The 26,595-nt window shown below is 38.1% G+C and overlaps 1 protein-coding gene across 2 annotated transcripts in view; it reads left to right on the top strand.

Moving 5' to 3' along the window:
- The window catches only part of LOC137286604 (RING finger protein 17-like), a 52,251-nt gene that overhangs the window by 6,073 nt on the left and 19,583 nt on the right, over positions 1-26,595 (top strand). For both annotated transcript variants that reach the window (XM_067818553.1, XM_067818552.1), the window contains exons 6-28: positions 757-821; positions 1,150-1,294; positions 5,154-5,234; positions 5,693-5,793; positions 6,912-6,978; positions 7,536-7,584; positions 8,017-8,149; positions 9,478-9,549; positions 11,534-11,679; positions 12,199-12,288; positions 14,375-14,536; positions 16,108-16,273; positions 16,945-17,029; positions 18,295-18,366; positions 18,946-19,099; positions 20,701-20,816; positions 21,906-22,005; positions 22,596-22,771; positions 23,101-23,163; positions 23,584-23,641; positions 24,765-24,882; positions 25,375-25,453; positions 25,719-26,056. In XM_067818553.1, the coding sequence (XP_067674654.1) occupies positions 757-821; positions 1,150-1,294; positions 5,154-5,234; positions 5,693-5,793; positions 6,912-6,978; positions 7,536-7,584; positions 8,017-8,149; positions 9,478-9,549; positions 11,534-11,679; positions 12,199-12,288; positions 14,375-14,536; positions 16,108-16,273; positions 16,945-17,029; positions 18,295-18,366; positions 18,946-19,099; positions 20,701-20,816; positions 21,906-22,005; positions 22,596-22,771; positions 23,101-23,163; positions 23,584-23,641; positions 24,765-24,882; positions 25,375-25,453; positions 25,719-26,056 (2,636 nt within the window). The remainder of the gene's footprint in view (positions 1-756; positions 822-1,149; positions 1,295-5,153; positions 5,235-5,692; positions 5,794-6,911; positions 6,979-7,535; positions 7,585-8,016; positions 8,150-9,477; positions 9,550-11,533; positions 11,680-12,198; positions 12,289-14,374; positions 14,537-16,107; positions 16,274-16,944; positions 17,030-18,294; positions 18,367-18,945; positions 19,100-20,700; positions 20,817-21,905; positions 22,006-22,595; positions 22,772-23,100; positions 23,164-23,583; positions 23,642-24,764; positions 24,883-25,374; positions 25,454-25,718; positions 26,057-26,595) is intronic.

The following is a 26,595-nucleotide window of genomic DNA, read 5'->3' as shown; positions in this document are numbered from 1 at the left end:
CGTCAGTGAGACGGTCGCTGTGAATCATTGGCAACAGTATTGTGTTCAGAATGTTATTTTTTTATGTGTGTGTGTGATAAGCTTCATGTGCAAGAGGGATTCTGCACAGGTTAAGGTTATGGACAGTTCAGAAAGACTGCCATGGAACTGATTTGCTGTTTTACTTACTGTTGCATACTAATATCAATTATGTTTCATTTAATGTCAGATAACTATAATGTTAGTAAAATAGTAAAATGTTCCAGATAGTTTTGTTTACTAAGGATGATTTTGTATGTTGCTATGTGGAACAATTTTTCATTACAATAATCAAAGTATTTGGAAAAGGAAGCTATTTAATCGAGGGAGATGTAATAACTGTGACAGGAGTTGCGTGTTCAAGCAGTGTTCACTCTAGTTGCCTAAATGGTTGTGTCATACAGTCACAGTAGCAGCAAAACCATGAGGTTATCAGGCAAATCAAGTACCTGAAGGTGCTGCACAATATGATCAGTAGTTCTTTTTAACTTGACATGTTCAAACCTTGCATTGCTGATCTAAACGTTGCATGAAGTCAGCAAATGTTTGTTATTGCTAGATGAATTAGGGTATAAAGCCATGCTTTCACCTGCTGCCTGTCATTTACATTTCTTTAAATTTAATCTACATGGTAAATGAACACTTATATCACTGAAAACATGTTATGTTGAGTGATATAAGATTTTAGCAGTCAGCAATATGTGAAAGTGAACTCCATTTATTGATGTTGTCTTGTAGGTACACTCCTTATCCAATACTCTGAAACAGCATCAGGCAGCAAGACTCACTGACGATGACAACTGGTATGAAATTTGTTTGGTATGCGTGCATGACAGAACATTAAGCTAAGTAAGACAAGTATAAGTAAATATTCCATCGGAAATGCTAAGATAAGCACATTATGTTTTGTATGCAATCCTGAAATTATTCTTTATGGTTGCTGTGTTGCTTCAGAACGTTTTCTCTTTATTTAAGCTGCATGGCAAGCCTGTTGAAAATAATATATTCCGTATGTTGCCAGACCTTTTGAGGATGTGTTCTCATCATGTAAGCTATATTAACTTTATAATCTACATGTTTGTAAGTTAAAAGGCAAGCCTTGAGAGTATGATATGTTTGCTTTGTTGCCAGCCCGTTCGAGGACATATCCCCTTTATGTAAGCTACATGGCAAGCCTATAGAGTATTTCTGTGATGATGATGATACAGCTATATGTTCCCGGTGTGTGATAATGGGCGCTCACAAGGAACACTCAATAACCTCTATGGAAGAAAAGGTATGTGTTTATGTCTCATATCACCTAATGAATATGAAAGTATACTGATCAGCTGAAGAAACGCAGGTGTTTTGGCAGGTTTTTATATGGAAGACATAAATGCTTACTTTTATGAGATTTCGTTTTATTGGAAGCTTGCGTTACTTTTGCTGTTCAGTATAGTAGTGTTTTATGTGTATACGTATGTATCACAGGATGAAGCTAAAGGGATTGCAAGGCCTGTGCAAGCTGCCAGTGTCAGTAAGTTTGAATCCCTGAACACTAGAGGTGTGATGATACAGAAAATTCTTGATATGATACATATCGCAAACTCTTGGAACGATAAGATTTGATTCACATCACGATTTGCTGTCTTTAGTTATTTTCTTTAAAATGTATATTATGGTATCAAGTAACAGTGTAAATTTTGACATAACCATCAATTTCTAATGAAAATTAACAATTTTAAGGTCCACGATACTTATCACGATGCAAAAAAAAGTATCTATATATTTATCGTATGATAAAGTATCATGATTATCGATACTACAATATATCGTCACAGCTCTGCTAAACACCGTTTTGTTTATGTATCCAAGGAATGATTATCCAATTACAGATAATAAATGATAGTGCCACGATTTCACGACCAAAGAGTGAGTAGTTTAGTTTAGTGCACTCAGCAATGTCCCAGCGACATTCTGTAAATAATTAAATCTGGACCATTGATAATAGCATGAGTATTGATCTGCACAGTTGGGAACCGATAACATTGTCAACCAAACCAGCGAAACTAACCACCTGATCCTGCTAGTGTCCTCTTATAACAAGCATCGATTACTGAAGATCAATTCTAACCCAGACCTTAAAGGACCACTAAACTTTATTTTTTGGTACTCTTTTTATCACAGCATATGAAAGACTTTTGGTTAGTCATAAACGAAACACCATTTTTTTAAAAAAAACAACTTGTGGTTAATTAATACCAAGCGCTTAAAAGTTGCTAAAAAGCCGTCTGCTTTTCTCTCGCCCGCAAATTAAACCGCAGACAGGTTACGTAACTCTGTCGCCAGGGCCCTACAGTAATGTCATAAAAGGAACGGTTTCCAGTTAAATGTATAGAAAATGTGTAGGAAGCTCGTCATTTTGCTGATTTCTCGGTGTCACCAAAGACATGCCAAATTGTTGTGTTGCCCTCAATTGTTTCTTGGGGTCGGGTGATGGTGTCACTATGCACAGATTTCCACCAGACTCCATAGTTTGTGCTTAAATTGGTTGTTAGTGTGTGCAAAGCGAGCGTGTGGAAGCCTGCGGTATATACTAAATCGGATGGTTCGCCCCCTACCATGCTTCCAGGATAGAAAATGGAGTTCAAGTTTCATCGAGTTTATAAAATCAAAACTGCTTACTACACATTGCTGACCAAAAGGATTTTGCATGGATATAACGCTTTCTTCCTCGGAAACGAGGTTGTGGTCGAAGTGACAATATTATCGTAAGTAATATTATATTGACCCCTTATATTGACCGATTCCAAGAGTGAAATTGTTATGTTATAAGCAATGTCATGTAAAATCCTAATGTCCCTCAAGAAAATACATATTTTACTACCAGTAGAAAGTAATTGTCCTTTTGTAAGTTGGTGAAAACAAACTTAAATAGCATTCATCTTCAGACAGGGCGCCGCCATTTTTGAAAATCGTGAAGTCAAGGGCTAAAGTCCATTAGAATTATTGAGATTATGATGTGTTCTCATCAAGTTAGAAAATCAAAACTACTTTTTACTGGTAGTTAAATATACACTTGAATCATGGCCAAAAGGATTTTGCATGACACAACTGTTAACATAAGGACTTCTTCCAAGGAAGCAAGGTGGCGGTTGAAGTGACATTTATATTGCAAGCAATGTTATATTGACCTCCACCTCACTTCCAAGAGTGAAATTGTTATGTTATAAGCAATGTCATGCAAAATCATATTGTCCCTCAATAAAATACTTATTTTACTACCAGTAGAAAGTAATTGTATTTTTGTAAGTTGGTGAAAACAAACTTAAATAGCACTCGTCCCAAGACAGGGCGCCGCCATTTTTGAAAATCGTGAAGTCAAATCCATTTGAATTAATGAGATTATGTATGGTAAGTTAGAAAATCAAAACTACATAAATATGTATTTGAATCATTTCCAAAATGAGTTTGCATGACACAACCTGTAACATAACCTAAGCGAGGTCGGGGTCGAAGTGAAAATACTGCGAGATAAATTTCTTCACTTGCTAAATTTATTTGGTTTGTAACGATCACTCACCAGTATGTAGACACTTGTCAATATACGTCTTTATACTTGGTCTCATAATCCTAATCACTTTATAATCATACTTGTATGCATTTTAAAACTTAATAAAAAGAAGCGATCTGCGAATGTATAACAGGAATGTAATATGTAGACATTTCATAGTTTTCCTATATGAATCAAAATTCGCACGCACGTCCTAGTGTATGTCGTCTGCATCATTACACTTAACGACGAAAACAATGATTCTGTTGAAAGCTACGACAACTTATTAAAAACAAAAATGCAAATATTAAAATTAAAGTTAAAGGAGCAATGTCAGGCTATTACCTTCGAGGAATGTATTCATCAGTATCCACAAAAACAAGTGATATATAATTCAACTGCAGATGTGTCTTTTAACAGTCTAATATACGAAAATGTGATGTATCGTTTCAGGTTTTTCACATTGCTGTATAGTTTTATTGGTTACCCAAGATGGCACACCTGGCAACTAATTGCATAATGTGCGTCATTCTTTTTAAAAAGTTATTTAGTTAGCCAATAATGAGCAATCAATGTATTGGTGGTTAATCCTTTGAAAGAAGGGTGTTGGTTTACATAGACACAGACACGACACGAGTGTATTCAGTATAGATCAGTAAATGTACATACATAAACGCTACCTTTTGACAAATCCCCCGTTTAAATCCCCATAAAACTAATTAATCAATCAGCGTGTTATCAGTAAATCCTTTGATCGATCCAGACAAAAGAAATGCCAAATGGGGGCCTTTGTCGGGTAATCTAAGTGGCGTTACCACTAATTATACCTGTTCTAAATTCATTAACTGAACATCAAGTGAATGATGACAAATAACGTGTAGGTTTATATCATCTAACACAAGTGATTTTGACAGAATCGTCTATGAAAACAAGGGTTGTAACTCGAAAACTAGGCAAAGCAGGAGACAAAACTAAATGATAGTAGATTGTGAGAACAAATAGCTTTCATTTTTCTCAACAGTTTTCTTGATTTCAGGTTTGTACAAACCTGTAAACGAAATAGTTTAACCCCTGAAATGTAGATGAATACTGCACAGACTCTCATTTCTATACCCACTATTACATCACGGAGATGCGCCGCTCTGATTGGTTGAAATTTTGTTTGCGGCTGAGAATTGTGCACTGTTGACAAAAAGGTCGATTTAAGGTACTTAAAGATTGAAATGAACAGTTTTAATGACGGGATTTCATTTATAACGATGTCAGCAAGTGATTTTGTATTTGTACCCTATTAGAGTATATGTGACCTTTAATGGGTATTATGATCAAAGAACTCAATTTCAGGTGTCCCTATGTTGCTGTTGCTGGAATATTGCTAAATGTGGCGTAATACCTTGCTTATGTGCTGTTGGGAATGTTTTCAGGTTTAGGCTTTACTGTCAGAAAGTTGAGATGTGTGTCACGGTGCCCAAGATTTGTGTTCAGAAAGTGGTAGAAACACCTATCTAGGATTAGGGGGCTAAAGAAGCAGGTAATGTTTGCTAAAATATATCACATAATTTCAAACCCATTGTATCGCTCAGTACTTTATTTTATTTCGCAGAATAAGATGTTGCTGGGAGACATGGAGCCTGCCTTACAGTTTGCATCACAAGTTGTGAAGAAGCTGAACAAGGCAGATAAGGTAAGCTCTGAATTAGAAAGGTCACAGTTGCATTCTGTGTGTAGAGTGGGATGTATTTAAAGTTGTATTTCAAATTCTGCCTGTATTATGGGTAATTCCAAATAGAAAGGCAAATTTTCTTTACTTGAAATGATAGTAAGATGAACTTGATTGTGGACATAACTTTTATTTTGTGTTATTGTTTGACACTGGTATGATTGTGATTGCTGAACAGAGGCAGTGGAAGTCCAATAAGAGCTTTTCCCAGTAAAGAAGTAGCCATCTCTATACTTGTCTTGGATGATTAGTTGTCCTCCTAAGAATTTACTTTGCAGTTATTTTTTTTATACATTGATGTTTGTTTGAGGTATCTTCCCCACCGATTTTATATTGATATTCCACTAACTGCATCTTCAGAGATTTTCATACCTCTTTGATTGTTTCCCAAGGTTCACTGCAATTGTTATGTTTTTTCTCAGATACTGTCACAGTCCGTACCGTCTGTGAAGAGTGAAACCTCTGCTGTTATTGATTCCATCAGAGCACATTTTCACTCATTACATGCAGCATTACAAGTCAGGTATGATGTGAGCACGTCACTTGTACTGTATGTTACAGTGTTGCCATGGTGACCTAGGTGGGACCTATTCTACTTACTACTACTTCCTACAAATATGGAATGTGGTGGGGTGGCCTAGTGGTTAAAGTGTTTGCTGGTTATGCGAAAGACCCAAATTTGATTTTCCTGATGGGTACAATGCATGAAGCCCGATTTTTGTGTTAGCGTTGTGTTCTGAAGAGTTAGGAGGATAAGTGCCACAGGTTGGTAGGGCTGTGCACAGGCAACAGGATGGGTGGCTGAAGTCTGAATCTGTAGGGGCGGTGGGGTAACCTAGTGGTTAAAGCGTTCGCTCGTCTCACTGAAGACCCCAGTTCGATTCTCCACATGGGTACAATGTTTGAAGCCCATTTTGTGGTGTCTCCTGCCGTGATATTGCTGGAATATTGCCAAAAGGTGGCGTAAAACTAAACACACTCACTCTGAGAAGTTTGGAGTTGTGAAAGGAGCTGTTGAGGAATGTTATAATAGAGAGATTTGCAGTAATCGAGTTTACAGAGAACAGTTCCTGTCATTAGCAGCTGGGCGATGATAAAGTCGAAGAGGTTTTCGATCTTTATAATATTGAAGATGTGGTAGAAGTATTCTTTGCTGAGGGATTTGATTTTCTAATGATATTGTTGATTGAAGGTTAAAACTAAGGTTTTTATGTATATTAGTACAGTGACAGATGACATATGTCAGTGGCAGGATACAGAGTGAGTGAGTGAGTTTTACGCCGCACTCAGCAATATTCCAGCTATATGGTAGCGGTCTGGACCAGACAATCCAGTGATCAACATGAGCATCATCTGCGCAGCTGGGAACCTATGACAGGTGTCAACCAAGTCAGCGAACCTGACCACCAATCCTGTTAGTCACTTCTTACAACAAGCATAGTCACCTTTTATGGCAAGCATGGTTGCTTACGGGTCCAGGATACAGAGAACATGTGGTAGGGGCAGAGAACAGATTTCACTCACAGAAAGTAAACCATATATATAATGCTTCAGTTATGTATGATGTGCCCATCATATGTATTCAACAGCATTACAATTACTTTGCATCACATATCTTAGCTATAGCTTCTGATGTTACAGGGAGGCTGAACTAATAGAGGATGTTTTTAGAGTGTATCAAGATGGTGTAGCTCCACTTATAGAAATGGTGAGTTATTGTCACAGGTGAAATGGTTTTGTTAGCATTGTCACAAAACAGTATTGTATTAATTGATGATTAATCAAGGATGGGGATGGATTTTGTGTTTGTTGGGGTTTGGGGTAGGGGGTTGTGCTTTGTTGGAGGTAGGGATTTGGGGTATACTGGGGGTAGTAGGTTGAGGCACAAGCAGACTGTAGCGCAAATGGGTTGCGCAGCATAGAGAAAATGACCAGTCTTCTTACATGTGAGCGAAGTGAGCAAAGGTTGGCAACATACTTTCCTCTTTTAGGTTAAAAAAATATTTTTCATGTCAAAATAAAATATCTCCACCATCAAAAGAATACACCAATTTCTTCACTGTGATGTATTCTCACATTTCCAACCCCATGTTGAACAATTACTTTCTTTCTTTCCTTATTTCTTTCTTTCTGGAGTGCCCCACGTTGGCCTTAAGCCTGAAGATTTGAGACGCTGACAGTTCCTTGACTTGCACAAATGCTTTTAAAATATGTTAACTTTTTGTCAAAAAGATCATGATTCTGAAGGTAGCATGTATTTTCCAGAAATCAGAAATGCAGAATGAGAAGAGAAAGCTTGACTCATCTATAAAAGGTACCTATATTCATATTCAGAACTGATGAAACAGAGAAACACCACTTTCTTTTGAAAATTACATGATAGGTATTTGATGAGAAGAAAGCGTGTAACTTGCCATGTGCCGACTGAAATGATTGCCAATTATAGTGAGTGAGTACGTGAGTGAATGAGTTTAATTTTATGCCACACTCAACAATATTTCGGCTATGTGGTGGTGGTCTGTTAATAATTGAGTCTGGTACACATTATAGAGTGACACCATTGCAAATTGTGATGACAACTTAATACCTTGGAAGCTGGCTATGTTTTACCCCTGAGAACATATAATGCAGCTTGTCAAACTTAGTCTTGTGTAAGGAAATATTAAGACATAAATTTATTACCTGCACTTTCCACCTTTTTGAATACGTTTTCTGTTGAGATAGTATTTCTAGTTCTTTGTTACAGCTGCCCAACGTATCATGAACAACAACAATGAAATGATCCTGAATGCCAAAGACATTTTTGACAGTTTGAATCGTGCCAAAGATTTGATGTGTGTTTTATCCAGCACAAATCAAGAGTTAGAATCTGGGATTCGGTAAGTACAAATACATGGTGCCTTTACCCAGTGAAAATCCGGGTTAGAATTGCTTGTCTTAGAAGTGACTAACATAATGGGTGGTCAGGCTTGCTGACTTGGTGAACACATGTCATTGTATCCCAATGTGTAGGTCAATGCTCATGCTGTTAGTCACTGGATTGCCTGGTCCAGACTTAATTATTTACAGAGTTCCACCTTATAGCTAAGTGCAGCTTTAAACTCCACCCAAGCAACTTTAATAAAGATTATGATAAAATTCCCAAAAAGTTACCACACAACATCCAATTTCTTTAATGAAGCCAGTTCCAAGAGAATCCATGTCACAGAACTTGTAATTTGTAACAATTACACTCAGCTCACAGATTATATTGTCAGAACTGATGTAATACAGAGACACTAATTGTGAAAACCTTTTGATATTCTATGCAACACTGTGTAAGAGTGAGGATGTGTCATCAGTGGCTTAAGTGGTGACCACATGTACACTTCAACAATCCTCCCTGTTTCAGGATAGACCTCAAGCTCTCCAGTTGTATAATGCATTTAATTTGTACTGGGTGGTCAGACTAAATAAATTAGTATAGTCATTATTCACAGAATGGTGTGGTTGTAGTTCATAATTCTCAATGACTGTTTCTTTTTTTACTTACTTTTAATATTATTTTACTGCCATGATAATGCTTGAATATGTCAGACCACGATGTCAAGCAACAAAAAAGAACTTGCCGTGAGACCCCGGATATCCAAGCACATTAGATTTTGCATAAATCGTCCGGATAACTGAATATCTGGTTATCTGGATTTCTTTCCTCGAGGCTTTGTTGTTGAAATGGTAGGGAGGATACACTTTTTGCTTATGGTTATTTCCAAAACATCATTTCTTTTAGCTTACCAGTTACAATTTTCTCAGTGTCAGATAGGCCTACTAATGACCGCCAATGCCCTGCTGATCTGTCTTTAATTCGGATTAGCAGACCTTTTTTCGTTTTAAAACATGTGGACACTCGAGCTTCACAAATGTCAGCTGCAGATCAATGCTTAGTGTGGATAAGTGAGTCAATTTTGGGTTGATTTAGCAGGTACATTCGTAAAACGTACCAATCGGAAATGGAAATCAAATATCATTTGTAGACAGTCACTATAATAGCGTAAGATACTGTTTTTACAAGAAATAACCGGAAGCCCAAGTTTCCGGATATTTAGGATCCTGGGTCTCACTGTATACCAAATGAAAGTATGTTTGTTTTGCCGGTACTTTCATACTGTGTTAGATGCTGGTATAGACATAAGATATTAGTTATTACTTCATGTATATTCTATTCCAGGTTTGAAGGAGGAGATTCAATGTTAGAGTCTTTCAAGAGCTATGGTTCTGTACAAGGAGAGGTGCCTAAAAGGTCAGTCTGTGTTGAATGTTCAGATACCCTTTTTTGTGTGTTTACAGTAATATGTTTATTCAATGAGTGGGTATGTGTGTGTGTGAATGAGTGAGTGAGACCTTATGCAGCTATTAACAATATCGCATTGGGGGATACCTTCTACTTATGTCCTTATTTGTATCTTTCAACCTTCAGAATTGATTAGCAAAATGGTTGAAATGTTGAAATCTTTCATGTTATCTCCCTTTATCAATGAATACACACGTACATGGTCAGGGAGTTGAACATTTTTGTAAAAGCCACTTACCACAGGGAAAGTGACTTCAAGAAAATAACTTTTGCTTTTTCATCAACAGAAGAATAACAAGTTTGGATGTGACATTATATTCTGATAAAACTTTGAAAACCATCCTTAGAGCAAATGGGAGAGGTGGCAGCAACCAGAATGAGTCCAATTCCAGAGGATGTATATACCAAATTTGTGATTGTGGAGGCAACTGCATTGGAGAAACTTGCCGGCATTTCAACATTAGACTTAAAGAACACAGAACTTCAGTTGAAAAGTCTGACCTTAAATCTGCACTCTCAGAACACAGTGTTAAAATCAAAATCACTCTATCAACTGGCAACACTCTCAAATCTTGGCGTCCAACGTCAATAATTGGCGGAAAAGAAAGCCCAAAATTTCATGAAAATAAACTCAAGAAGTTGCTATCCATAAAAATGTTTCCTGTATTTTACTGGTTTAGTTATTGAAGAGTGATAAGTTTCAGAGAATGATAGCTCTAATTTATTATTATTACGAAATTTAATAGCTACACCATAAACAGTTATGAAATGAAATGCAAGTTCATTTTGCAGTTTGAAACGATAAGTAGAAATTATCTAGAAGTCCACTGACAAGTAAGATACCATTATTTGATTGCCTGAAATGAAAACTGACTTGTCCTGAGTGTCAGGCCATTGGATTAAAAATTTAACCCCTGATGGTTATACTTTGAATAGGACATACTTCACAGAAATGTACTCCAAGCCTTTTTCTGGTGTCCCCTAATGGGATTTTTGCTGGAATTTTTGCTAAAAACGATGTTAAAACCATACTCTCTCACACATTCACTCAACACAATCTGTTTGCCAGGACACACATTTGTGTTAAAAACACTTTGGTGGAAATAACTGTAAAATCACTTGCCCTGATATGTTTTTCAGAATACTTGCAGTTTTTCTTGTTAATTTCTTAAATAAACAACATAATTAACCTTGGAAAGTCAACTGAACACCAGTATATGACATACAAAAAAACCCAACTGGACTGGGACATCGGGCAATGGGTTCCACCCCTGACGCTTGTCCAGCAGTGTAGTTACTCCTCTTATCTGTCAGTACAAATGTAACAGTCCACTTGAGGCACAAGAGGACCAGAGTCCCCTTTCACAACTCTCGTAAGCCTAAGGTCTCGTAACTGTTCTCGTAGCATTCCTACTTCCTATGTTACAGTATAGGAGGTACGATTGCTAAGAGAAATGTTACGAGATCTTAGGCTTACGAGAGCTTTGTGAAACGGGGCCCTGATGGCATGGCCCTTGTCAGGAATGTTTGATTGTTGGTTGGAATCCTTATGATGTTAATTATGTTTTGAGGTGTGATGGGATAAGCTTTTGGTTAAAGTATTCACTTTTCATGCTGGAGACCAGAGTTCCATTCCCCTCTTAGGTACAATATGTGAAGCCCACTTCTGGTGTCACCTGTCGTGATATTTGGTGGAATGTTGCTAAAACCAGCCTCAAACCATACACACTCACTAATGATGTTTTGAGGCATGTTAGCACCTTCCCTTTCCTTGTAGCTGTCAATAAAGTAGTAACCATTTCAAGCGGGGAATACAACTCCTACAGTAAGTTGTTTCACTGTGATGTTCAAAGTGATGTTAAGAAGACCACTGTAGTGTTCCTTGCACTGTTGTATTGCGCCTTGGATAACTGTGTGGTGGCGCATGTTTCAGAGTGATGTTCCATACCTTGAATGATGCACCAGATGAGATGCTGAATGGCGACACGGACACAGCAAGTGTCGTCTCCTGCAGCTCTATGACATCTGGCACAGACGTCACTTCCACAGCTGACACAGGCGAGGACGTCATTATTGAAGGTGGACAATTTGATTACTCTCTCTTACAATGCAGTCTTTACAGTTCATTATTCAAGAAATGCGCAGTTTGTGTTGTCATGGAGTAAAAGAAAACGTTCAGCTCAAAAATATTAACATCAGATCAGTGCTAATAAAATTCATTGTTAAAAGTTATTTCCCTTGCCTGAAACCAATGATTTGGTGATTACTTTTCTTACCAAAGTGATGTATGCCTAATGCTTTCATCACTTTGGGATCCCATAGGAATTTTTTTCGCAGTGGCATGAAGCATGTCAACTCCATATCATTCTGTCACTAATGTAAAGTTATTAGTTTACTGCTAGAGAACACACAGTCTCAATTGATGAATGTGCATACAACAAAGAGGATCCATGGGATCTTGAGGTTTACTCCTATTGTGTCCAGAGATCCCATCAGTCTCAAATATTTAACATGAAGTTGCTCACGCAATCTTCAGGACTTGCAATTGTGTCTATTTATTCATTTTTTAAGTCGTTTTTTCCATTTTGCATATTTCAGATGAACAAGATGTCGTTGTTGAAGATGACGATGGAAAAGGGAAATCAAAATATGTCCTTAAGCCTGTACCTGGTCGTGAGAAATTGTCAGGTAGGGACATATGACTATCCAGAATTTGAAAGTCTTTTTTTCAGTGCATATGGTATGGTTCCATGGAAATGCCATGACTAAAATATGTACGTGCAGGGCTCTACATTGCGAGTGAAACAGTCGCATATGCGAGTGAATTTTCGAAGTGGCGACTAAAAATAATAATACAGTTATGAAATGGCGACTGCTACATTTGGTGTCATTAACTTCCATCCTTAAACATTTTGCCTCAGATAATAACAGCACATTATTCTTAAAATGACTGCAGTTTTCATTCATCATGATAATCAGTGCTAGCCTAGATTTTACACTCTATATATAGACATCTTATGTAAAAAATAAGCCAAGGGCTTAAGCCATATGCAAATTAGGTTTCCCAAAATTCAATTCGTCTTGGTGAACATGCGCAAAGCTGCAACCTTATACTTCCGTGTTTAACCATGGCAACGAAGAAAACAAACTCTAGACCGATAACGGCCTATTTTTCCAAACCCCAAACAACAAAAATCTTGAATGAACAAACTCAAGTTGACAGTGAAAAGAAACAAAATGATAACCAGTCTAATGTTGAAACACAGAAAGAAAGTAAGCCATCAGTTAATGTGCGTGAATTCAGACCACTTTGGCTGTCAATTTTTTCATGGCTTCGTTATGACAAAGAACAAACTACAATGCATTGTGACTTTTGTCGACCGGCTGGTCGTCATTTGGCAGGCAACACAGACTTTGTAGATGGAACTAACAAGTTCAAACGGGAAAACATTCTTGCTCACAGCAATAGCGTGAGACATGGAAAGTGCCGTGATCATATCTATCGTTTGAAACCTCAGCCATTGCAAAACAATTTTTGGAGGATGAAGTGAAGTCTAATGAAAAGGATGTCAAAGCAGGAAACTTTAGTCAGTAGTTAAATATGTCTGCATTTAATTGAAGTTTCTTTGATACAGTGACACTTGACAAGGTTAAATTTCTTCTGAAACAGGATGTCATTCTGAAACTTAAGATCCTGAATACCCAGTCCTGCAAAAGTAATCATTTTTCTTATCGTTATGATGTAATATGTTCAATGTTAATAGTTAACTCAAAGTAAGCTAGTTACTATATGTGTTGATGCCTCATAAAGTAGCTTCCAGATGGCATATTTCTTTTGAAATAGTTTGTTTTTGAATCACTGTACAGAGTGAGGAAATAAAACAAAACGTTGGTTGGAATTGTAGTAGTTTATTCACAAAATACTAGGTGTAATACCACTACATGTGTCTGGCTAGTAAATTTTCTATTTGGCTAGTAAAAGAAAATATTTGCTAGTCAAAGGTCAACTAAATAAAATTATGTCCGTTGAGCCCTGACCTGGTGTCTGAAATGCCCTGTCAGCATTCTTATTTTTTAACAGTAAGATGGATAGCATAATAACCAAAAGGAAATTAATACTGACAGCAAATAGAAAATGAACATATGAACACGCTTAAAGTCTCACACTTTGAAGTTTTGATTTTCTATCTGGGAATAGATGCAACTTTCAACAAGTGTCAATGTGTTTAGTAATAAAATAAAATGTAAAAATATAATCCACCTACTCATCCTATATTTATGATGAAAAAGTGATGAGAAACAAGATGTTTAATGTGGCCCTCACTCAGATATGGTATGACCTGTCTCCATTAACAGGAATGGTGAAAACTTACAAAAATGACTCTACTTATAGTCCAACTTTGGTGAAACAACACTTATTGATCATGTCTGTTTTGTTTTGCACCCTTGAATTTATAGAAGATACACCCAAACACATTTATGCACAGTCCTGCAGTTTTGTTTGACCCTTAAGGGTCCACAATGTTGGAATCTGTTTTATGTGTCTTTCTTTCTAATTTCTCTTGGTTTTAGGGGTGATAGGGTAGGCTAGTGGTTAAAGCGTTAGCTTGTCGCACCAAAGACCAGGGTTCGATTACTCACATAGGTAAAATGTGTGAAGCCCATTTCTGGTGTCCTCAACATGATATTGCTGTAATATTGCTAAAATTGGTGTAAAACAAATCTAACTCTACTAACTCTGTTGGTTTAACATATTCCCACTTGCCATTGTCAGGTCACTGTGAGAATGTGGTGGTAACCCATATCCGAAGCCCATGTAAGTTTTATGTCCAGCGTTGTGCTCTGAGTGGGAAGCTGTCGAAGATGTCCAAAGCTATCAAGACTTGGTGTACTGGCCTTGCCACAGAGAAGGACATTCCAGCTGATGTCAGCAAAGGTTGGTATGGACGTAGTGGTTGCTGTGAAGAAAGCTATTTGTGGGTTTGACTAGTTTTGGTATTTTTGGACAAAGCGAAAGCAGTAAGTTGTATGTTCATTACGTTCCATTGTAAAGTTCCTTTATATTGTATGGGCCTTAACTCTCATTGAGGGGCATCGGAGTAGTTATCCCCCTCTAGGTGTTCTGCGGGGGACGGTATGTGTGTCCGTCCCTGCACATTTTCCTGAGCAGAACTTCAAAACTGTTCACTATTTCTTAACCAGACTTGTCACATAGATAGAACTGGAGGTGTACTGGTGCCTTTTGGTAGTTTTGGAATTGTGACTAAAGTAATTGTTGAGTTTCCATGGCAACGTGTTTGACTTAGACTGAAATTGTTGCTCCTTTCTAGAGCAGAACTTTAAATCCTTTCAGTACTCTTCTTCCACATTTCTATCTTTACACCAAAACATTTGACATAACCATAACCTTTAGACATATTCATGAAGAGTTTTTTTTCCACTGTCTTCTTGTTAACCTGTCCTAGTGGTTAAAGCGTTTGCCTGTCACGCCGAAGCCCTGGGTTATATTCCCAGATGGGTATAGTATGTGAAGCCCATTCTTGGTGTCCCCCGCGGTGATATTGATGGAATACTACTGAAACCTGCCTAAAGCCCAACTCAGTCATTCACTAACTCACATTGATTGATGGGGTAGCCTCATGTTTAAAGCGTTTGCTTGTCAAGCAGAGTTGTTTTGATTATTCTCACGGGTGCAATGTGTAAGGCCCATTTTTTGGTGTCTCCAGATTTTCATATTGCTGGATTCTTTTCAGAAGTCCTCCTTGGGGTATAAGCATATAAGCATTTTTATGTCCTTAAGGAATTCCAAGACAGTGGTAACCATATTTTTCCAATAACATATATACAAAACAAAAACTCCATTTTGTTTATGAGACAATCCTTACAGTGCCCTACCAAGAGCCCTACAGTCAGGAGCAGGTAACTGAAGTATGTATGTGCTCTCCACTATGTTCTTGCAACAATTATTGGCAGGAAAAGTTGGGTTGATGTATTTGCATGCATAACTGTGGTGCTGGCTAATGGACAAGGACGTCAAAATATATACTGGACAAAAATAATTAGGGATATATGTAAATTTGAAATTATGATCTATTTTTTTTATTGATCCACTGATGAAATACCAATCATAAAAGTGTCAATATCCCTAACTTACTTTGTCCAGTATATGTCAGTTGTTGTGGACTGTGGCATGAGACCTCATTAGCTAGGGGTAAAATTATATACAGCAGTAATTTGCCTTCTGTTAAGTATACCGGCGTGCAGTCCAAGAATTTGGTATTACTGGTTTTGCACTTTTGTTAGCCCTTTTAAACCTTTTGTAAAATGACCAGAACTCAAATCATTTTGTAAAATAAGGTCTTGCATACCAAATCGAAACAGATCAAACCGAAGGCCTTGTATCACAGCATGAATTATACTGTGGTAAGATCTTATTGTTTCCCCAGTAGCATTGGCTGTTGTGAAAATCTATCAACAAACAAGCAAACTGTTGATGTTGTATTGCAGGTGACTTTGTGCTATGTCAGTACTCTGATGACAAGGAGTGGTACCGTGCCCGTGTTCTGTCTGTCATGACAACAACAGAGACGAGTCAGCAAAAGGTTACCACCAAGAAACATGTGGAGGTCCTATACTTTGATTTTGGCAATAGCGAAGTAGTAACCATGGACAGGTATGTAGATAGGATTTGTGAACATTTCATATCGTTACCTGATTTGAAGAACTTGATTGTCTAGTCTTCAGTTTATCCCTGTATTTTGATGTTAATTTGACACCTTTGTGAAAAAAAGCTAAGAATTCTTGGACTATAATCGTGAAAATTATGCTGATTCTATTGTGTGTATGTTAATATGCTTTGGGATTCCTCCATGCCTTTCATCATTGTTTCATCTTAGTATGGCACTGACTGAACAAAATGAAAATGGCTCATTCAACGAGTGACTAATGCATCTAGTCACTCTAATGTGGATATACGCATCACTTTATAAGTGCAGTAATCCTCAACACCATTTCAAATCACTTTCCACTTGCTTGATGGGGCGGTAATGGCTGCTTTGTAGTTAAAGCATTCGTTCTTCACACCAAAAATTTGATTCCTCACATGGCTACAAGGTGTGAAGGTCAGTTCCACGTGTGATATTGCTGGAATATTGCTAATTACGGCGTAAAACCACGCTTGTTCACCCACTCACTCGTGTGACTTGTTTCTTTGTTGGGCTTAGTTCTTTTGAAAGAGTATTTACTTCTGTCAAGGCGTGTGCAAGTTGGCTCACTCTGTTGTAGTGACATTTTCTTGGAATGAAATAAAGTCGTCTCTGACATTGAGTAATTACTTGTTTTCAGATTAAAGAATATGGAAGCCAGGTTTATGAAGCACCCTGAATTTCTTTTGGAATGTGCTTTACATGATATAGAACCTGCAGAAAAGGTATTGTGCATCTCTTGTTATCTTTTGTCACATGTATTGATTAAAAATCAACATTTTGATTTACTTTTATTTAGGTATCGAAAATAACATTCTAGTAGAGACTTAGGACACCATCTTTCATTATCGGTGCTTGCCTAGGGCATAAGTCATGGCCCTTGGTGGAGTCACGGACATGTCAACTTCAGTTTGGAACTTGCCTCAAGACCTCAGCTGTGATTGTTTAATAACAATAAAAAACGAAGTAAGGCAGTTCAGATATTTAATCAGCACTAAGTAGTTAACTGGCAAGCTATAAACTAAGAAGTTTGAAACAACATTGTTAAACAACAGCAATTTCAAGTTTACACTATCTGAACTTAAGAGCCCAGTAGCATTGGGTCAACAATTACACTTCTAAAGTCACAGCGTATTTAAGAAAATTTGTTCATCAGATACGCAGGTTCTTTGTAGTTGGATGTGGGTAATCAAAAGTTATTGTCGCTGTTCAATGCAGAAAGAGAATTTTCTATATGTCTCTTAATTTATACACGTTGTGTATTTACTGATCAAAAACGGTAATTGTCTAATTCTCTTTCATTTCAAAACAATTTTACATGTAATACAGCACTTGTAAAAGTTAGTACAAGAGTACTGTTTCAAAGTGCCAAATTGGAAAAAATCCATTCTGTTTTAGTATTTTTTCCAAGATACAAAGCACTTACATACATGAGTTGTATAGTCCTCACGTGTGTAACTAGTTTAGGAATTATGCTGCTGACATGTGAGAGATCAGCTGAGATGTTTGATGGCTTGCAAATACTAATTTCTGGAAATAGAAAATGGAAATAGCTTCAAGTACAAAGAAGTCATTGAAAAAAAAATAGTAAAAAATATGTAAGTTTTTTGTGTGCTGTAGTCTAACCATGACGGATGCACCAAAGTGCTCATTTCCTCTATTGCAGCCTATTCAAATGCCATGATGAGAGCTATGAATCTTAGCTTATGCTTAGACATAATAAAGACCTTTGATGTGAAGGTGATGAGAGTTGTGTATTTGCAATGCAATTACAGATCCTAATAGAAGCAACTGAATTAGACCGAGGAATCGTCATCTTTGACATCAGCTTCACACCCCATATCATGTAGTGTCCTCCTTACTAAATTGTTTTATTTAGTCAGGCGTGTCCAATGTTGTCTTTTTAAAAGGCCTCTCTTGTGTGTCATGAAGACAAAGTTTTTGCAGAAATGTGAAAAGGGAGATAACTGTTTTCCTTTTTACTTGCCAGGGTGGTGTGTGGGGCCATGAAGCAGCCAATACAATGCGAACAATGATAGCAGATAAACCCATGTTGATGAATGTGAGTAACTGAGATGCGTTACCTTTGTTAGTTGTTAGAGTGGTGGGGTAGCCTAGTGGTTAAAGTGTTTTCCTTGTCATGCCAAATACCCATCCCTCTTGCTTTGGGGTGGCTATCGTTACACTTCCAAGATCTATATTCTTTAGCTAAATATCGATCGATTAGTGATAGATACCCAAAATGACTTTGAGCATAAATGAGAAAAAGGTCACTGATAAGTGGTGACATGTTAAACAGGTGTTCCTAATGAAACAGCATCCTGAAAAAATACCCAACTTTGTATATTGTGTGAGTGAATTATATAAAACAAAAGTTTGTGTACAATGACACAATGACACATATTTTCTTCAAATATTGGTCTTACATCCCGCCCTTGTGTTGTATTGTATACTTTGTGCTTCATTTTGCCTGACAATAATTAAGTAATGTCTCTTATTTTCCAAAGTATTTGATAAATTAAAGCCTCAGACTCAATCTTAAGCATCCTATCCAGTTAACATATATATGTAGACGTTGTGTATGTTAGCATGGCATGGTTAACATGCTTTCTAATTTTTCACTGTTGCTGCTGGGAATCAGGTTATTCGTGAGGTGGGAAATGTGTTACAAGTAGACCTCCACACCCCATCTGTAGACAGTATCCTAGACGACAGACCAATCTCCCTGAGAGACAGCTTGGTCTTCCTCGAATTGGCCAGATTTGTTACCTCGGCAGAAAGAATTTCAAAATCAGGTATGCTATGTGATGGGGATATCATGAATGTAATGCACTGGTAATTACTTGGGCTAAGCAATATAACCGGTTTACCAGTTTTCTATTGGTTCAGTCATGAAAATGATACGTATTGCCATATGCTGGTGGAAAATTGGTATTTCTGACTTGCATTTGGAAAACTTCATGACACTTTGAAACCTTAGGATATTTACTGTAAACAGACAAATTTTCATGACCGTTTAATTTTCGTGATTTTCGTGTCAGACTTCATGACGCGAGAATAAAAACATGCGATAATATAGATATATCATTCACTTTATTCAGATACGTCAACAACATAAAAACAATGCATGTGTAAACTGCTCATTCACGTGTCACTACTGGGCTAATCTAGATTAACACGTGTCACTTACTGATACTCTTACTAATAGTTTTCACAAGAGATTAGCCTCTCACCAACCCCTTATATACAGTTTAACATTTCACTTGGTTTTTTAACATTTAATAAGTAACTGGTTTCTGTAACTTCTAAACCCTTTGATGTTTGAAAAAGACAAACAAGATTTACTGTTTTTGGAGATTCGTGTTTTCACAATTTGCGTAAGCAATCACAACACGTGAGAGGAGATAATTTTATTTTCATTGCTCTAAGATCCGGTCAGGAAGAATTAGGTTTGAAATCAATTACATTTGTTTTTAGATCACTACGCAAATCTGTTTATTTTATAACAACTCAATGATCACGCACCTGGGTGTTGTGTTAAAACATTCAGAGACGCTCTCTGTAACATGATCATATGCTTGTCACGTGACCGGTCGTTTTCATTCCTGAATGAAAGATTTATCGATCAATATCCTGCTTGAAAACCGTAGTCATGTAAAGTACCCATTAGGCCTACATCTCAGGTATTTATACTGTATTGCATTTGTCAATACATTTGTCAACCAGCACCTCGTGAAAATAGGAAGGCACGAAAAGGTTTAGTGACCACCACTCGCGAAAATTTATAGGCGCAGAAATAAGACAGTTTACAGTACTTGTTACAGTACTTGTTTACAGTACAGTTTACATTTACTTGATTATAAGTGATACTTTTGTTTAAAAATACTTCATGCAATATATTGCAATACATATCGCAGCATATGCCTTGGCATCGCAGTGTATCACTATATGAAAATTCTCTGCAATACCCTTCTGTAACGTCAGAAGAGACAACTAATGGGATTGGAGGGTCAGCCTCACTGGCTTGGTCGACACATGTCATTGTATCCCAATCATATAGATCAAAGCTCACGCTGTTGATTCACTCGATTGTCTGGTCCAGACATGATTCTTATCAGACTGCTGCCATATAGCTGGAATGTAGTGCGGCGTAAAACTAAACTCACTCACTCACTCCTTTCCAGTTTGGTTTGCTATTGAAAAGTATTTTGACAGTTACTCAGGCCATTAAACCTCCAAGCTTACAGTTGTCAGATGCATTGGAATATTTTGACTCACTTTTGTCTTGATTTGTCAATACCAAACCTATGCTAACATACATCTCTTTGGGCTCCCCTCCACCAACTCACACAAGTTTACAGAGGGCAAAAGAACTCATTTTGAATGTTTGTAAAAGGGTCCACATGTCAGCGTGGAAGAGACTTCATGAAGCCTGAACCTCGACAACGTGGGGAAACATTTGAAGCCATAGTGACATACTCTGGGGTTCCATCAAGCTTCTGTGTGCAGCCAGTAAGTCACCTCGACTCTTGGTACAGACAGTGTGCGAAACAGAAATAGTTCCCAAATTTGCTAGCTAGTGTGGGTAGCTATGCCAGAAAGTTACTAGCCGACAAAATCCTTTCACTGGCATGTAATGTGAGGGTAGACATAGATGTCATGAATATATTTTCAAGATGAACCCATGAAAATTCACAAGCCAGTCACCCGTGAAGGTTCCGGGGTAGAATAGCCCTTCAGCAACCCATGCTTGCCATAAGAGGCGACTAACGGGATCGGGTGGTCAGGCTCGCTGACTTGGTTGACACATGTCATCGGTTCCCAATTGCGCAGATCGATGCTCATGTTGTTGATCACTGGATTGTCTGGTCCAGACATGATTATTTACAGACCGCCGCCATATAGCTGTAATATTGCTGAGATCGGCGTAAAACTGAACTCACTCACTCACTCACAAGCCAGTCAGGCTAGTGACTGTGGAGATTGACTGGTGCAGCTGGATTTTTGGTCAGTGGCTATGTTGCACACTGGGTATAGATACCAATTGTGACGAGAAATGTTTTCGGAATCGTGCATCGTCCCTATACTAATTTGTATGTATGTTTGATACATGATGTTTCATCCTTTTGTGTTGTAAGCCACTGACTAGAGTGGCAAGGTATCTGTCATTTACAGGCAACAATAATACTGGTACTTGTTACTCAGAGGGAGTTAACGAAAACTACATTCTTCCCTACTGCTTTAGTTAATTTTTCATCTTAACGAGGTCAGGTAGTGAGACTCGCTGACTTGGTTGACATGTTATCATATCATATGAGTAGATTGATGGTCATAATTCTGATCACTGGATTTGTCTGGTGACTTAATTATTTACCGACTGCCACCATCTGGCTGGAATATTTCAGATTGTGGTGTTAGACAACAACAAGCCAACCTTACAAATGGCAATTGTCCCATATGTTTGATTAGCCCATACAAGACATATACATACAATTTGTCAGTACGTGATTGATAGTCTACTTTCAGCTTAATTCAGTCTTTTGTTGATGGAGGGTCATTTGAGTAGACTGGGGATGAAATTCAAAGTGAACTGTGTTGCAGGTTGGTGATGAAGCGGAGTACTTATCAGCCTTGATGACCGAGATGGCAACAACATATTCCAATGGCACAGACCTCTACACAGTCTTCTGTCCTCAAGTTGGTTAGTGAACAGTGTTTGATCCATAGCATTAGTTGTTTTGTTGTTTCTGAGTTGATCATATCTCATACCAGCACACATTTATTATGGAATAGGTCAGCTTATTCTTTTGACATAAGACCCGTGAAGGTCCCGGGGTAGAATAGGCCTTCAGCAAAGCATGCTTGCCGTAAAAGGCGACTATGCTTGTCATGAGAGGCAACTATGCTTGTCATAAGAGGCGACTAATGGGATTGGGTGGTCAGGCTTGCTGACTTGGTTGACACATGTCATTGGTTCCCAGTTGCGCAGATTGATGCTCATATTGTTGATCACTGGATTGTCTGGTCCAGACTCGATTATTTACAGACTGCTGCCATATAGCTGGAATATTGCTGAGTGCGGCGTAAAACTAAACTCACTCACTCTTTCGACATGAGCAGATGGGCAGCCAAGTCTTTTTTTAAACTCGTTGCTCGTCATGCCGAAGGACTGGGTTCGATTCCCCTCTTGGGTACTATGTGTGAAGCCCATTTCTGGTGTGCCCCCACTGATTTTGCCCAGATATTGCTAAAGTCAGTCAGTCCATCAATCCATCCATCCTATGTTTGTAGACATGATCTGTGTGGTACAGAGTATGACAGACCACATGTGGTACCGGGCTCGAGTGATAGACCTACCTGGAGGGAAACAGGTGGATGTGCAGTATGTGGATTTTGGCAACATTGAGCGAGTGCCATACCAGAGAATCAAGAAAGTCTTAGATGCACATATTAAATTACCTCCCTTGGTAAGTTCCTCCAAGAAATGTGTCTTTGAAAACTTTTTTTGTAACGTTCTTACAAGATGATTAAAGATGTTGTTGGGAAACTTACATGATATTGATAGTTTTTTGTGAATATTTGATGTTACTGATGATTTGGGGGCAGTTTGATAGCCTAGTAATTAGATCATGTGCTTGTTACACCGAAGACCTGGGTTTGATTCCCCACATGGGTACAGTGTGTGAAGCCCATTTCTGGTGTTCCCTGCTATGATAATACTGGAATATTGCTTAAAGTAGCGTCATGTTAATTTTAAGTATGTTTATTGTGGTGGACTGTGATTGTTGTGTTTCAGGCTGTACAGTGCGAGCTGAGTGATGTGGAGCCGGCAGATCCAGATGGCAGCTGGTTGGCAGATGTAAGTGCATCAAAGTCAATACGCGGAGAAGTAGGATTTCTTGAATATGGATTGATCTACATAAAGATGACAATATTAGGAAAATAGTTTTGGTATATCAAGTTTTATATTATGATGAACACAATATTACCGAGTCTATCCTTGCTCCGCATAACAGTCTTGACTGTATAAACTGATCTTTCCTTTTGATTGATATCTGTAGTATTTTGTCTTCCTTTGAAAATTCCCAGTTTTGAATTTGATCTTCCAGCACTTCAGTATTTACAAAAACATGCTTAGTAAACAGATCCCGTGATTTAAAAATATCACAGTTGTTCCTCAGTTTGCTTGCCATGGATACTTGATTTTGAATCCTAGATAGATGATCTCACCCAGGTATTGACATTAGTCCTGACAAGCATTTCTGTCAATTTCTTTCAGGGCCTGCAGTGGTGGACTGATCTCACAACTTTCCAGTCTTTCCAACTGAAGATACTGGGTAAGTGACTTTGTTCCTGTAACTACTTGTTGTATTTGATATGAATGGGATAAAGCACGAGGTTATGGTTTGCAAAGTAAGTGGATAGAAGTAAGACCGAGAGCGCATACCAGCAGATGGTTGAGTGCTTACTTTCCCAACAGTAACCAAGGAGGAGTGCTGTATTATACAAATAAACCGTCAATGATGGATAATTGTATGATCATGTTATGTATCTACACGACAAAAATTGAAGTTGCTAGTAAAATGACAATAAGCCTAACTATAAACAGATAATTCAACCCCTGCATCCTTGTCAGCCTGATGGCTGCGAGGTAGAGTGAGCTTAATGATCATGCACGTCCAATCCTGCATGAGAAAACATTAAAATTGTTATTCAAACATCATTGTTATTCATATCATCTGAACTTAAATGTTGATGGTAAGATGGAGTTAGGAAAAAGTAACAACTGGGTAGAGGTCATACATACTTAAAGTAAAACTGGGAAATAGGTCTTATTTACAGAAAGTAAAACCTGGGAGCTAACAAAATCCTCAAATGTGATTATTGTGGGAAAATAAGCCATGTCTAATATATAGTGACAGTCACCCAGTAGGTTTATATATCAAAGTTAAAATACTCATCACCCTTCGATGTTGGGCAGCTAAAAGGTTAAAGCATCTGCTCGTCACGTTCAAGAGCCAGGATTGATGTACCTCGGCATACTCATGGGTACAATGTGTCAAGCCCATTTCTTGTGTCCTTTTTTGTGATATTGCTGGAATGTTGCTAAAGGTGCTGCAAATCCACACACCCTTACTTGCTTGCTCTGTTTTGGGCAGTTTGTTTGAATTATCAAGTGTCTTCTCTTCAACATTGAAATTTCAATACAGAAAGATATTCCATCACCACGCTAGTTGAAAGTGACACATGATCACTTATGCATAAATTGAATTGAGTTTGTTAGCGAAGATGCCTTGAATATGATGTGTGCCCTCTGATGTGTCATTGTAGTGATGAGTGATGGTTAATGTCTCGTTGAATGTGATTATGATCATTATTTGAGTAAGATTAGTAAACGTACGTTAGAGGTCACTGATGCATTATTGATTCTGTTGACTAATATATGATTGTTCTTTGTAGAGGTGCAGGTTGATGCTGTGGAGGTGGTCCTGTACCGTATCCTTGATGACAGCCCTGACAACCTCAGTGTCAACTACCAGCTGGTTGCTAATGGATATGCCAAGAGCACTGGAGTTGGGTAAGCTGTTTATGAACAGTGATAATTCTGGAATGATGGTGGCTGCCAAACTCTGTGCTTCATTGCCTAAGTTATCAAGTCAACTATTTTCTCTAAACCAAGAAGCTACAGTGGAGTAGCCTAATGGTTAAAGTGTCCGCTCGTCAAATTTAAGACTCAAGTTTGATTTCCCGCATGGGTACTAAATGTTAAGTCCTTTCCTGGTGTTGATATTGCTGGAATATTAGTAAAAGCAGCATAAAACCATACTCCTTCCCTCCCTCCCTCAAAACTAATAACTTTGCTGTGTTTTAAAATACATTATGTATAAGTGGGCATGATGGTTTTCCCTCACAAACGTTAGACCTCAAACATTTGTAGAATCATCATCATTTATATGTTATGGACTGACAGCAGGCCCCATTTTCCATTGGGCACTTAAAGTTCACAAGATGCAAACCAAGGAACTTGATGTGACATTGAGGAGTATTGACTTTTGGACCTTCTCTTCAGATCTACAGTTCTCGGACCTTCAAAGAAACCAGCATCAGATTCCCCTAAAAAGGTCTTCACCTACAGAGCCTATAGAGAGGTAATACTTTCAATAACTATCATACATTGTATGACATACATATCTGGATACCTGATGTGGTTACTTGGAGCAGCAACAGGAACCTTACAGTGGGGTAGCCCAGTTAGGGAGACTTTTGCTCATAATGCTGTAACACATTGGTTTTATTCCCTACATGGGGGTCCAGACTCTGTGTCTACTGACTGCCACAGATATCTGCAATCTTGCTGAGTGCACTGTTATACAACAAGCAAACTAAACTGCTTACAATGCTAATGATTTTCAGGATAAGCAACAAGCCAGCAGCGACATTGCTGCCTCCTACATGACCTCTCCGGTGAAGGAAGACAACCAGGGAATCAATCCTCAAAGCAGGTCCTCCACCCCTGCAATAACACCCAATACATCCAAACCCACCACCCATGCAATCACGCCCACAAAGAAAAAACTTAACAAGAATGAGAATCAGAACAACGTGAACGTCAACGGAGCTGCAGCGCAAGCATCTTCTGCTACTGCCTCTGCCCCAGAGTCCCCAGCTGTCCAGATCGAGGTTGTCATCAGTGCCTATGAATCTCCTGCAAACTTCCATGTACAGCTTGCTGAAGCTGACAGTCTAAATGAGTAAGCATTACAGTGATCTCACAAGGTGTAGGTGTGTTCATTGATGAAAAATGTGTCTTGTGTGCACAGATTGATAGAATTAATGCAGAAAAACATATTGCAGCTTAAAGGTCAGACAGTAGTGTTAATTGGTTTAAATTTTAAACAAGGAGTGCAAGATTTGTGACAATATGACACAGTATGTTATCTTCTGTTTTGAAACAAGATGACAAACTTGGTCACATATGTAACTTGGACACTCGTTAGTGATCTATTAGCATTATTGCCACTCCAAACTGTGTTGATATTATCAATTCAATTATACTTCTAACAAATGTTACCGTAAATGTCAGTGTGAAACTTAACAAATTGTGACCTATCTGTATTTGTTCACCTTAATGAATCTTATGGATAAATGACTACGTCTCTTGAAATGAATATTTATAGCTGTGACTGATATGAATAGTTCAGTTTCAAAGTTGTCTGACTTGTTCATGAGCCAGATTCAACTTGTGTGTGAACTCTGACCAGCCAGTCCATCAATTCACTCCAGTGGCCTT

This window comes from Haliotis asinina, chromosome 6 (assembly GCF_037392515.1).
Source record: "Haliotis asinina isolate JCU_RB_2024 chromosome 6, JCU_Hal_asi_v2, whole genome shotgun sequence".
Classification (NCBI taxonomy): Eukaryota; Metazoa; Mollusca; class Gastropoda; order Lepetellida; family Haliotidae; genus Haliotis; species Haliotis asinina.
The sequence above is the reverse complement of the archived record's forward strand: the minus strand, read 5'-3'. Positions and strand labels throughout refer to the sequence as shown.